This window comes from Bos indicus, chromosome 29 (genome assembly GCF_029378745.1).
Source record: "Bos indicus isolate NIAB-ARS_2022 breed Sahiwal x Tharparkar chromosome 29, NIAB-ARS_B.indTharparkar_mat_pri_1.0, whole genome shotgun sequence".
NCBI classification, from domain to species: Eukaryota; Metazoa; Chordata; class Mammalia; order Artiodactyla; family Bovidae; genus Bos; species Bos indicus.
In genome coordinates this window covers 18,427,158-18,439,942 of record NC_091788.1, presented here as the reverse complement: position 1 = coordinate 18,439,942, position 12,785 = coordinate 18,427,158, and the positions used below count along the sequence as shown (strand labels likewise).

The 12,785-nt window shown below is 39.0% G+C and overlaps 1 protein-coding gene across 1 annotated transcript in view; it reads right to left on the bottom strand.

Moving 5' to 3' along the window:
• The window catches only part of INTS4 (integrator complex subunit 4), a 108,418-nt gene that overhangs the window by 42,581 nt on the left and 53,052 nt on the right, over positions 1 to 12,785 (bottom strand). The window contains exons 10-12 of the mRNA XM_019954642.2: positions 10,455 to 10,629; positions 3,380 to 3,585; positions 266 to 408 (exon numbers count right to left, since the gene is read on the bottom strand). Of these exons, the coding sequence (XP_019810201.1) occupies positions 266 to 408; positions 3,380 to 3,585; positions 10,455 to 10,629 (524 nt within the window). The remainder of the gene's footprint in view (positions 1 to 265; positions 409 to 3,379; positions 3,586 to 10,454; positions 10,630 to 12,785) is intronic.

Below are 12,785 nucleotides of genomic sequence, written 5' to 3'. Positions count from 1 at the left end.
TACCATAGGGCTTGGCACATAGTAAGCACATGGCAGGCACATTTTATTTGCTAGGTGGACAGATGGACAAATGAATAACCTAAGACATGATATTCAGTTTAGGAACCAGATTCTTGCAGGTATGGCTAAGTTGAATCAGGTTTCTACAGTGAAGACAAAACTGAAGGCCATATCTCAATCCATGATAATCCACTGAATAATGTCAACACTGTACATTTAACACATTATCAGACCCAGCAAGCAAATGAGAAAAAAAAATCCTTACTTCCATATGGAGTCCCTATCAGTAGGGTACTTGGTTAAATTTTTTAGCAGCTCCACCAGTGCAAGATGAATCCCTTCTTTGGTTGAAACATTAGTACAGCATAGGAGTTCATGAAGAGCCTCTCTAATATCTCTAGATGAATCCTTAAAAAAACAAAAGTAATAATAAAAGCAATCACTATGGATTAGCTATTTATGGAGGACTGTACAAGTTAAAGTGGGAGGATTAGGCAAAGAGCCCCTCTCAAAGGGGAGGGGCTAGTAGTTGAAAAGACTTCACAGAGGAGGTAAACTTTGAAATATTTGAAGAATTCATTCCTTTGTTCATTCATTCATTTGTACACTCTATATTTACAGAATACTTATTAAGCAATCAACATTTATCAGTACCTACTATATACCAAGTGTTAGGGATACAGCCATAAATAAAATCAAATCCCTGCTCTCAAGAGCTTCCTTCCAGTGAAAAGACAAAAATAAACAGCTAAAGGACTGCCCTAGTGATCCAGTGTTTAAGGGACACGGGTTCCATCTCTAGTCTGGGAAGATTCCACATACCTCAGGGTAACTAAGCCCGTGCATTACAACTCCTGAAGCCTGCATGTCCTGGAGTCGGTGCTCTGCAATAAGAGAAGCCACGGCAACGGGTAGCCCAAGCACCACAGCTAGAGAGCAGCCCCTGCTCACTGCAACTAGAGAAAGCCCATGCACAGCAACAAAGACCAAGCACACCCTAAATAAATAAGATATGAGAAACTATAAAGAAGGTTAAGAGTGCTAGGACTGGAGGGTTATTTTACATGGCACAATCAAAGGGAACAGCAAACATAAAGCCTATGTTTGAAAGGCAAAAGCATGTTGAAAAAATAGCAACGTGGCTAGGGCAGATAAACAAAAAAAGAGGTACACCAGGTGATGTCAGAAAGTGGCCTCTTCCCTCCCCAACACCTTCTGCTCAGCCTCACTAAAATGATTAGAAGAGTTCACCAACAACTTCTTAATGCTAATGTAAACGGACACGTATCAGTTTTACTCTTATTGATATCTCCAAAGCAGTTTTGCCAGTTCTTTAAAACTTTTTAACATAGACAATTTGAAGCATGTATAAATAAGTAGAGACAAGAAACCCCCCAGTCTCAACAATTAACTCACAGCCAATCATGCTTCATCTATACCTTAACCCTCCCCTCCCAAATTATTTTGAATCCAGTCAGAGAAATCATAGCATTCTGTTGGTAAATATTTTCATAATACTTATTTTTAAAAATGAGTCTTTATTTTAAAAAAAAAATCCATAAAACCAATACAATGCCTAAAATTTTAATAATTCCTTAATATCAAATATCCACCCCATAATCAAATTTCCCCTACTCAAAAAGGTTTTTACTTGTTCTAATCAGGCTCCAAGAATGTCCACCCATTGCAGTTGGGTAATATGCCCCTTAAGTATCTTTTAATACGTAAAATCTCTTTACATCTCACTTTTTTTACCCCTTGCAATTTCTTCCCTGTATATTTCAAGATGGTAGTTTGATTTACAGGCTTGATCAGAATCAGGTTCAATTTTTTAATAAGACCACTTCACAGGTGGCACCATGTACTTCTCGAAGCAACTATATATTTCTCCTTTGTGATATTACTAACCACTGATGATCACTGCCTAGATCTAGTAATTCATTAAAGTTGTAAAACAATGATATGTAAATTCTATCATTCTTGATTTATTAACTGGAATACTTGTACAAGAGAAACTTCCCTTTATCACCTAGCTGGTTGTCTTGAAGTTCCATTTGTATAGGAAAAGGAAGGATAAATGCTTGATTCCTTAATTTACCAGTTTTCAAAATAATGAGTTGATTACTAAGCATCTTCCAATGTGACTAATGAAGTGTTTTACTTAATTATTACAAAATCATGGGTTCCATTATATTTGCCCTTGTAATCTTAATGAGATGTTTCACCTTTGGCCAGTGAGAGACTATTTAAGTCATCTCCTGGGTCTTTTGATAAAAGCCTAGAGGTGTTTGAAAGCTAATATCTGCTTTCTGTATGACAAGGCGGTACAAGGTTATCTTGTTATGTTTCCTGCACCACACCTGGAATCAGCCATTTCTCTTCTGCATTTTGGTTACTTGTAGCAGGAAATAGGATCTCCAAAGCGTTTTTTTTTTAAGTCAGGTTTATTGACATGTGTTATATTCTATAAAATTCATCCTGTTTAGTGCACACTTCCATAGTTTAACAAATCCATATAGTTATGCAACCACCATCACAATCACGATATACAACACCTGCATCACTCACTTTCCTTGTGTCCCTTTGGAGTCTACCCCTCACCCCAGTTTCTAGCGATCAACGATGCATTTTCTGTTACACTTTTGTTTTTCCCAAATGTCATATAAATGAAATCATAGAGCATGCTGCTTCTCCTGCCTGGGTACTTTCATTTAGCATAATGTATCCATGTTGCTACATATATCAGCAACTACTCCTTTTTAATTTTATTTATTCATTTTAACCAGAATGACTGGATGGGTCCTAACTGATTTTTTTTTTTTAATTTTATGTATTTATTTGGCTCTTCCCAATTCCTTGAATATATCATATCCACTTTTACCTCTGGATCCTTAAGGTACCTCTGCCTGGTACCCTTCCACCCCACTACCATCAGCGCCACTCCTTCCCAAGAAAATTCTTTATATACGTGAATATAATATAATTTCTCCTTCTAATTTTTCTAATATAGCAAGTCAACTATACTTTCATTAAAAAAAAAAGAAAGAAAATGCCCCATTAAGTCCTACTCCTTCAAGTATCCACTACAGCATTCCTTCTTTCTTCCCTATCTCCCCAACCTTACCTCGGCTAACCCAGATTAGATACTCTGTATTCCCAGGGCATCCCATCCTTTCCTGATCATAGCAATACTAAGCTTTATTCAAATAATCCTGTTTAACAGTCAGTCTCCTCCATCATGAAGGAGCTGTGTGATCAGAAAGCAGAATTGTGCTACCTCTTCACTATTTTATCACCAATGTCTGGCAAAAAAAAGAAAAGAAAAGCAGCACTCAGTAGGTAGTGATGAAGAAATGCATAACAAACTGTGATCACTCACCTCTAACACAGCCAGGACAGTGTCAAGCTGATCCTCTCGAAGGGTGATATTGTTAGAGATTTTTCTCATGGTATGTATGGACTGTAGACGTACTTCCTCAATTTCATCATTAAACATGTCAACCAGGAAATCAAGGCACTTCTCAGCAAAAGAGGGGGAAGACTGGGCCAGCATGCAGAGTGCCTCCACAGCAGCAATGCGGACTTCTAGAGAGAAGGGAACAAACAAAACTGCACATCAAGTTAAGACCCATGGATAAAATGCAAGGACTCCTCATTCAGGCTTGTGTTTCCCCCTTTACTCCTCTCAGTCTGCAAACTTTCTCTGGGAGATCTCCTCCAAGCCTGTAGATTCTGCTACTGCCTTCACATGGACCTACAAACAAGGATGCTGGTAACACAAGAACTGAGGTTCAGATCTTAAATCCACAGACATGTGATCAAGTCACATGTCTATCTCCATTAACTTAAATTTCTTGAAAACTCAGTTGTCTTATTATCTCAGTATTCCAACCACAGTACTTTTCTAAAAAGCACTTTTCAAACAGCATTATTAAGATTAAAATAGGGTCAAGTATCATTATTCTCAATCTAGAGATAAGACTCAGCAAAGTGGATAAACTTGCCTCAAAGTGAGAGCAGAGATAAGACTAGTACTCTGGTCTGCTAATTATAGACTAGTCTCATGTAGTGGTTAAGGGTACTGGCTCTGGAATGACAGAGGTCTCACAGTGAATTGCAAAAAGTAATCCATCCACTAACTTGGACGGTGATCTTGAATAAGTAACTTCACTTGACAGCACTTCAAGAGAATACTCATTTCTTACAGAGCAGTTAGGAGGAGTAAAGGACATAGTGTGGGGAAAGCACATAGCACACTGTCTGGAATGTGTTAAAGGCTCAATAAATATTAACTATGATATAGGTACAGACCTTGTAAGCACCTTGAAAACCGAGGCATCTCCCCTATCTCTTTATGTGCTCAGAACATGTAACAGTGAGGCCACTGAGTCCAGGAAGCCCTGTATTCATTCACTGACAATGCATCCTGAACATGCACTATATGCCAGGCCCTGTGCTGAGTGTTGGGATATACAGATGAGAGATGAGTAAGTTACAGTCCATGCTCACAAGACTTCCACAGATGCCTGTTTCGTTCCAATGGTTCCCACTGAGTTCTACAATAAAATGTACAGTTTCAAAAAAGCCTTCAACTGTGGTTAAACTCTCAAATATAGTCCAGTTTTTTTGTATAAGAAAGGTTTTACAGACACTTAAAAACAGAATTACTACATTAAAGAGAGATGATGACTCAGATTTTTCTTGGTACTTATTAATTCCTCCTTTTCATCAGAAGGGAAGGATTTGCTCCGCATCACAATATAATTTAAACATGAAATTGCTAATAATTATAAAACAAGACAGAGACGGACCCAAATATTTTAAATGCTGACCCTGCTTCCAAGGGCTTTATCGGTTATGTAGCACTGACTCATATGTAAGTCCTGCAAGTGTATCAAGGGAATCACAGAGAAACTTCTGATCAACATGAGGTAATCAGTATGACCTGACCTGATACAATTCCAAGCAGAAGCAAAGACACTTGGCTTTCTACTTTGCCATGCACAGCTCAGCTACAGGTAGCTAAAGTAACATTTCCTACTGGACTTTTTGGAATGTCGAAAATACGTAACAGTCTCCTTAAGGATCCAGGGCAGAGAAAAGGAACTAGCTTGCTCGAGAGAAAAAAAAAAATTGATCCTCTGGTATCTTAACATGTGTAATGAGGTTCTAGTTTTGTTACTTACCAGCTTTGTGCTTCATACTAAAGATATACCATCTCCTAGCCACTATAGACTAGAATAGTCTACTGCATCACACAGTGATGAACGGTACAACGGAAAAGCACAAGTCCTATTAAGAAAATGCAGAAGAGGCACACAGCCTACTGAGCAGGATCACAGGCAGCATTCTGCAAGGTGACCCCTAAAATAACACCAGATGGAATGGCTGGGCCAGAAGAAAGAAAAAGGGCCTTTCTACACAGAGGAAGCACATGTAAAGGCCCAGGAAGGAGGGAGAACATGCAACAAGAGGACTGGAACTGTGTGATACTATGGATACATAGGGGCTACAGCCAACGAATTCACCTAGCAAATGTATCCCTAAGACCCTGACTGATCCAGAATTCTGTAAATATGATTAGAGAGCTGCCGTACCTGATGCTGGTTATGATCTACTCACTTTCCAAAGTTAAGTTCCTTTAATTAGACCTTAGTGACAAACTAAAAACTGTAGAAATAAACCACATAAACATTAACTGTGATTAAATTCATTTGTAGAAACTAAACAAAGCAAAACTGCTAGTAGAAACAAAATAGATTCTAGTTACCTGTCTTAGGATAAACTGGGTTTTAATAACTGGAATTCCTTACTATCTAACACTATTTAAATTTTTCATTCATATATCAAGTTCATGGGGAAAAAAAGCAGAGGCAGCTTTAATTTCCACGTATATAGAAAGCCTTATAGCAAACTGAATAGGGTAACCCAATTCTTCTATCTACTAACAGAAGAACTGTCTTTCCAAAGTAATTTTCTTGTCCTTCTAAGAAATTCTGTTCTAAGGTTATCATTTTTGTAGGCATTTTAAAGACCTTAGTTCTAATCCTCTGACACAATTTTACTGTAAAATTTGGACAATCAACATTATCTCCTTAGGTATGTTAGCCTAACTGAAAATAGGATGTTGGAGTCACTCAACTCAAAGCACTATCTGTGATATATGTGAGATGGACAGCATCACACTGTGGAAATGCTAAGAGCTTTGCAAGGGCTTCTATTACTGGTTAAAATGGAGTAACAAAGCCAGATTAATCCTTTCTGAAACAACAACTAAAAACAGAGACAAAATATATGAAACAAAAGTATTCAACACACCATATATCAGGCAGTAAAAGGGAGTGATCTCTGAGAGACAGGAAATAAATGAGGCGACTCTATGACTCTATCAGTTTACTGTCTGGAGAGTTTCCAGGTTGTAGGTCTCCCTGAGTTCAGAAGACAGAGCTGTGATTAGAGTTAGAGGGCAAAGTACAGAAAGGAAAGAAGTGCACAGACAGAGAAAGCTTGGGAGACCTGCAGAGGGTCCTCCTAAGTCTTCAGTCAATTTCTGATCTGTGAAGAAACTACCCAAGGCCTGAGAAAGAACCACTCGACGATTTGAGGAAACCGTCTCCTAAACTCACACATGGTCAACAAGTTTTTTCAGAAGGGTTGTTTTACTAGTGGAGAAAAATAACCCTGAGACTTAGTGCTACTCCAGTCCACCTAAAAAAGCTTAAAAATAAAACCTGAGCTAAATGCATTCTAGAACAAAGCTCAAGAATACTTACAGGAATATAACAATGCTTAGCACTCAATAAAGTAAAATTCATGGTGTCTGGCATCCAATCACAAATTACCAGGCATGGATAGAAGCAGGAAAATATAATCCATAATGAAGAGAAAACTCAACCAATCAAAACCAGCAATCACAAAAGTAATAGAGCTAGAAGACAATGACATTAGAACAGTTACTGTAAATACATTCTCTGTTGACAAAGCTACAAGAAAGATTAAACATATTAAGTAGTGACATAGAAGACACTAAAGAAAAGAAACTTAAATTCTAATCAAACTCCTAGGGATGACAATTAAAATGTCTGAGGTGAAAAATATACTAGATGGAATCAACATCAGATTAGACATTATGGAAGAAAAGATTAGATAAGACAAAACACACATTATTCAAAATGAAACAAAGAGAAAAAAGACTAAAAAGTGAAAAAAAAGAACAGACCACCTGTGAGTTGCAGGACAAACTCAGTAGCCTAATATATATGTAACTGGGAGATCCCAAAGGAGCATGGGTTCAGAAAAATATTTAAAGAAATAACAACCAAAGATTTTTCAAATTTGATAAAAACTACAAACCCATAGTTTGTATGGGAAACGGTGAAAACAGTGTCAGACTTTATTTTTGGGGGACTCCAAAATCACTGCAGATGGTGACTGAAGCCATGAAATTAAAAGACACTTACTCCTTGGAAGGAAAGTTATGACTAACCTAGATAGCATATTCAAAAGCAGAGACATTACTTTGCCAACAAAGGTCTGTCTAGTCAAGGCTATGGTTTTTCCAGTGGTCATGCATGGATGTGAGAGTTGGACTGTGAAGAAAGCTGAGTCCCGAAGAATTGATGCTTTTGAACTGTGGTGTTGGAGAAGACTCTTGAGAGTCCCTTGGACTGCAAGGGGATCCAACCAGTCCATTCTGAAGGAGATCAGCCCTGTGTGTTCTTTGGAAGGAATGATGCTAAAGCTGAAACTCCAGTACTTTGGCCACCTCATGAGAAGTGTTGACTCATTGGAAAAGACTGTTGATGCTGGGAAGGATTAGGGCAGGAAGAGAAGGGGACGACAGAGGATGAGATGGCTGGCTGGCATCACTGACTCCATGGACGTGAGTCTGAGTGAAGTCTGGGAGTTGGTGATGGACAGGGAGGCCTGGCGTGCTGCGATTCATAGGGTTGCAAAGAGTCGGACATGGCTGAGTGACTGAACTGAACAAACCCATAAATCCAAGAAGCTCAACAAACTCCAAGCATATGAAATATGAAGAAAACTTTACCAAGGCATATGATAATTAAATCATTTAAAACCAGTAATAAAGAGAAAGCCTTAAAAGCAGACAGTAAAAAAAGATACATTACATACAGAAAAACAGAAATTTTAAATTACAGCAGGGCTTCCCTGGTAGTCAAGTGGTTAAGAATGCACCTTGTAATGCAGGGAACAGTGGTTCGATCCTTGGTCCAGGAAAAACCTACATGCTCTGGAACAACTAAGCCCTCAAGCTGCAATTAATGAGCCCATGTGCCTAGAGTCCATGCTTCAAAACAAGAGAAGCCACTGTAACAGGAGCCTGTGCACCACAACTAGAGAGTAGAGCCTGCTCACCACAGCTAGAGAAAAGCCTGTGCATAGCACTGAAGCTCCAATAGTCAAAAATATAAATAAGTAAAAAAAAAAAAAAAGAAAAGACAGCAGACTTCTCAACAGAACTGAAAAACTGTGGAACAAGATCTTTAAAGGACAAAATAAATAAATAAATAAACCACTATTAATCTAGAATTGGATTCCCAGGGAAATATCTTTCAAAAATGAAATGGAATGAAACTAGAAAACTTTGTAACACCATACACAAAAATAAACTCAAAATGGATTAAAGATCTAAACATAAGACCAGGAACTATAAAACTCCTAGAGAACATAGGCAAAACACTCTCCAACATAAATCTCAGCAGGATCCTCTATGACCCACCTCCCAGAATGTTGGAAATAAAAGCAAAAATAAATAAATGGGACCTAATTAAAATTAAAAGCTTCTGCCCAACAAAGGAAACTATAAGCAAGGAAAAAAGACAGCCTTCAGAATGGGAGAAAATAATAGTAAATGCAGCAACTGACAAACAACTAATCTCAAAAATATACAAGCAACTCCTGCAGCTCAATTCCAGAAAAATAAACGACCCAATCAAAAATGGGCCAAAAAACTAAATAGACATTTCTCCAAAGAAGACATACAGATGGCTAACAAACACATGAAAAGACGCTCAACATCACTCATGATCAGAGAAATGCAAATCAAAACCACAATGAGGTACCATTTCATGCCAGTCAGAATGGCTGCGATCCAAAAGTCTACAAGCAATAAATGCTGGAGAGGGTGTGGAGAAAAGGGAACCCTCTTACACCATTGGTGGGAATGCAAACTAGTACAGCTACTATGGAGAACAGTGTGGAAATTTCCTTAAAAAACTGGAAATAGAACTGCTTTATGACCCAGCAATCCCACTGCTGGGCATACACACTGAGGAAACCAGAAGGGAAAGAGACACGTGTACCCCAATGTTCATCGCAGCACTGTTTATAATAGCCAGGACATGGAAGCAACCCAGATGTCCATCAGCAGATGAATGGATAAGAAAGCTGTGGTACATATACACAATGGAGTATTACTCAGTCATTAAAAAGAATACATTTGAATCAGTTCTAATAAGGTGGATGAAACTGGAGCCTATTATACAGAGTGAAGTAAGCCAGAAAGAAAAACACTAATACAGTATACTAACGCATATATATAGAATTTAGAAAGATGGTAACGATAACCCTGTATGCGAGAGAGCAAAAGAGACACTGATGTATAGAACAGTCTTTTGGACTCTGTGGGAAAGGGAGAGGGTGGGATGATTTGGGAGAATTGCACTGAGACATGTATAATATCATATATGAAACGAATCGCCAGTCTAGGTTCAATGCACAATACTGGATGCTTGGGGCTGGTGCACTGAGACGACCTAGAGGGATGGTACGGGGAGGGAGGTGGGAGAGGGGTTCAGGATGGGGAACACGTGTATACCCGTGGCGGATTCATGTTGATGTATGGCAAAACCAATATACTATTGTAAAATAATTAGCCTCCAATTAAAATAAATAAATTTATATTAAAAACAAAACAAAAATGAAATGGGACTTCCCATTTCATCTGTGGTACAGTGGATAAGAATCCTCCTGCCAATACAGGGGACACAGGTTCCATCCCTGGTCTGGGAAGATTCCACATGCCAAGGAACAACTAGGCCTGTGCATCACAATTACTAAGGCTGCTCTCCAGAGCCCTTGAGCCACAACTACTGAGCCCATGTGCTGCAAGTGCTGAAGCCTGTGTGCCTAGAGCCTGTATTCTGTGACAAGAGAAGCCACTGCAATGAGAAGCCAGGGCACTGCGACAAAGAGTAACCCCTGCTCACCGCAACTACAGAAAGCCCAAGTGCAGCAATGAAGAGCTAGCACAAGCAAAAATATGCAAATAAATAATAAAAGAATTATTTTTAAAAAATGAAGGTGAAATAAAGTCTTCACTGAGTGACTGTGAAGATCAAGTGAGACAATCTGTATCGCTCAATACAATGCCAGTGACATAGCAGTCACTCAGTACGTGGGCACTGGTATTATTATGAAGTCATTCTTACCGTACATCTCATCTTCCAATCCATGAACAAAGGCTCCACAAGCTCCTGACTCAATCAAGTTCACAGCCCCCGTATCTATCTCTTCCTTGGGAGCATCATCTCCCCACTTCCTGCCGCTGGAAAACTCTCCCGAACTGTAAAGTTCCTTGGCACGTTCATGTGCAGTGCGTTTCCTCTGTAGAAGACAACAATTACCACTTGCTGGAGATTCATGGGAGAACAGTGAAGGTGCACACCAAGAACACGAGAAAGTGGGAAATAAAGACTGCTCTCGGGGGCTTCCCTGGTCACCTAGTGGTTAAGAATCTGCCTGTCAATGCAGAGGACATGGGTTCAGTCCCTGGTCGGGGAAGATCCCACATGCCATGGAGCAACTAAGCCTGTGCACCTACTAAGCCCACACTGTAGAGCCCATAAGCCCCAGCTACTGCAGCCCACACACCTAGAGCACATGTGCCGCAACAAGAGAAGCCCCTGCTCTCCACAACTAGAGAAAGCCTGTGTAGCAATGAAGACCCAGCACAATGAAAAAATAAAAATTTTAAAGTAAATAAATAAATCTTAAAAAAAAAACTGCTTTCTGAAAGTTAATTAAAAAAAAAACATTCAATAGTTACCAGAGCAGAGATATGCAAATTCAACTTGAAGCAAAGACAAAGACTCTCAGGTCTATCATAGCCGATAGTAATCTGATCAAAGATAGTAACTTTATTAAGGGGCTTCCCAAGTGGCTCACTTGGTAAAGAATCTGCCTGCGAATGCAGGAGCGTAGGAGACTTGGCTTCGATACTAGGGCTGGGAATATTCCTTGGAGGGGGAAATGGCTACCCACTCCTGTATTTTTGCTGGGATAATCCCATGGACAGAAGAAGCCTGGAAGTTTTACAGTCTATGGGGTCACAAAGAAGTCCAACATGACTGAGTGACTGAAGAAACACACCCACAGCTTTATTAAAGAGAACATAAGACTATTCATCAGAGAGGTGGTTATGTTTGCCATGGCAACACAGGAAAGGGAGAACTAGAGAGGTTAAAATAATGGCAGTATCCCTCTAAGCATCATCCTGGGTAGACAATACACTAGCCCTAGAAAAGAATTTTTTTCAAACCATAGGACTATGCTTTATTTGAGCAACATTATGCTCACCAAGCAAGCCTCAAATTTACTTCCTACACAGGCTGCTTAAGGGGAGATATACTAGTTGGCTAAAGTAAATATTGAGTCTACTTGACAGTTACAGTTACCTTCATAAATGAATAAGCTGGCATCGTGCTTTATTTTTTTAATTTATTTGGGTTCACCAGGTCTTTTATATATATTTTTATTTATTTGCCTGCATTGGATCTTAGTCATGCCATGCTCGATTTTTGTTGCGGCATGTAGAATCCAGTTCCCTGACAGGGCTTGAACCCTGGCCCTTGGCATTGAGAGCTCAGACTCTTATCCACTGGACCACCAGGGAAGTCCCCGGCAATCTGCTTTAGATATCAGGTTCTATGAATCTTGCTGGAGTGAGACCACACCCTCCCAGCTGATGACCTCAAAGGCACTGATGAAATATAGCACCTGAGCCTACAGGGATGTGGTTCGGACCCATGTGTGGTTTGCAATGTATCTTAGGAATCCCTGAATTACCCATCCCTCATCATTCACCAGAGCATGTCCTTCTTTGCACTTCCACTCCAGTATACACAAAGAACACTGAAGCAATTACTGACCGCAAATGAAGGGAATGCCCTTCAAGAAAGCCATATGGCAATGTTTCATGAAGCAAAGATATCAACTCTTCAACCATTCCTAAGAATTTATCTTATGGAATAAATCAAAAGAAGAAAAGATCTAAAAAATCCATGGAGATAACACTCTCTATATGATTTATAACGGTGGAAAAATTTAGGAGAAACTATAAATGTATAACAAAGGGCTACAAAATGATGATCCATCTACTTAATGGGATATTACACTATCAGTAAAAACCTAACAAAATGAAAACAGCATGTAGTGGTAAAGGTAAAAAGTAGACTACAAAATTATCTGTATATAATGATTCCATGTTTAAAACATGCATAAGAAACAGCTGAAGACAAATACCTCAAAACAATGTGTTAAGAGTAGTGGGAATATGGGTAAACTGTTTCCCTTTTCCCTCTACTTGTCAAAGATTCTGATTCCTTATTAACACTTTTATAATTTAAAACTTAAGATACTGACAATAAATGAGCCTATCATATTTTCAGACTCATATCTGTTCCTGACAACTATGTCAGAGAACCATCAGTTAGTTTAAGGGCATTCTGTTACTGTTCAGAGTAACAGGATGCTGCTACTGA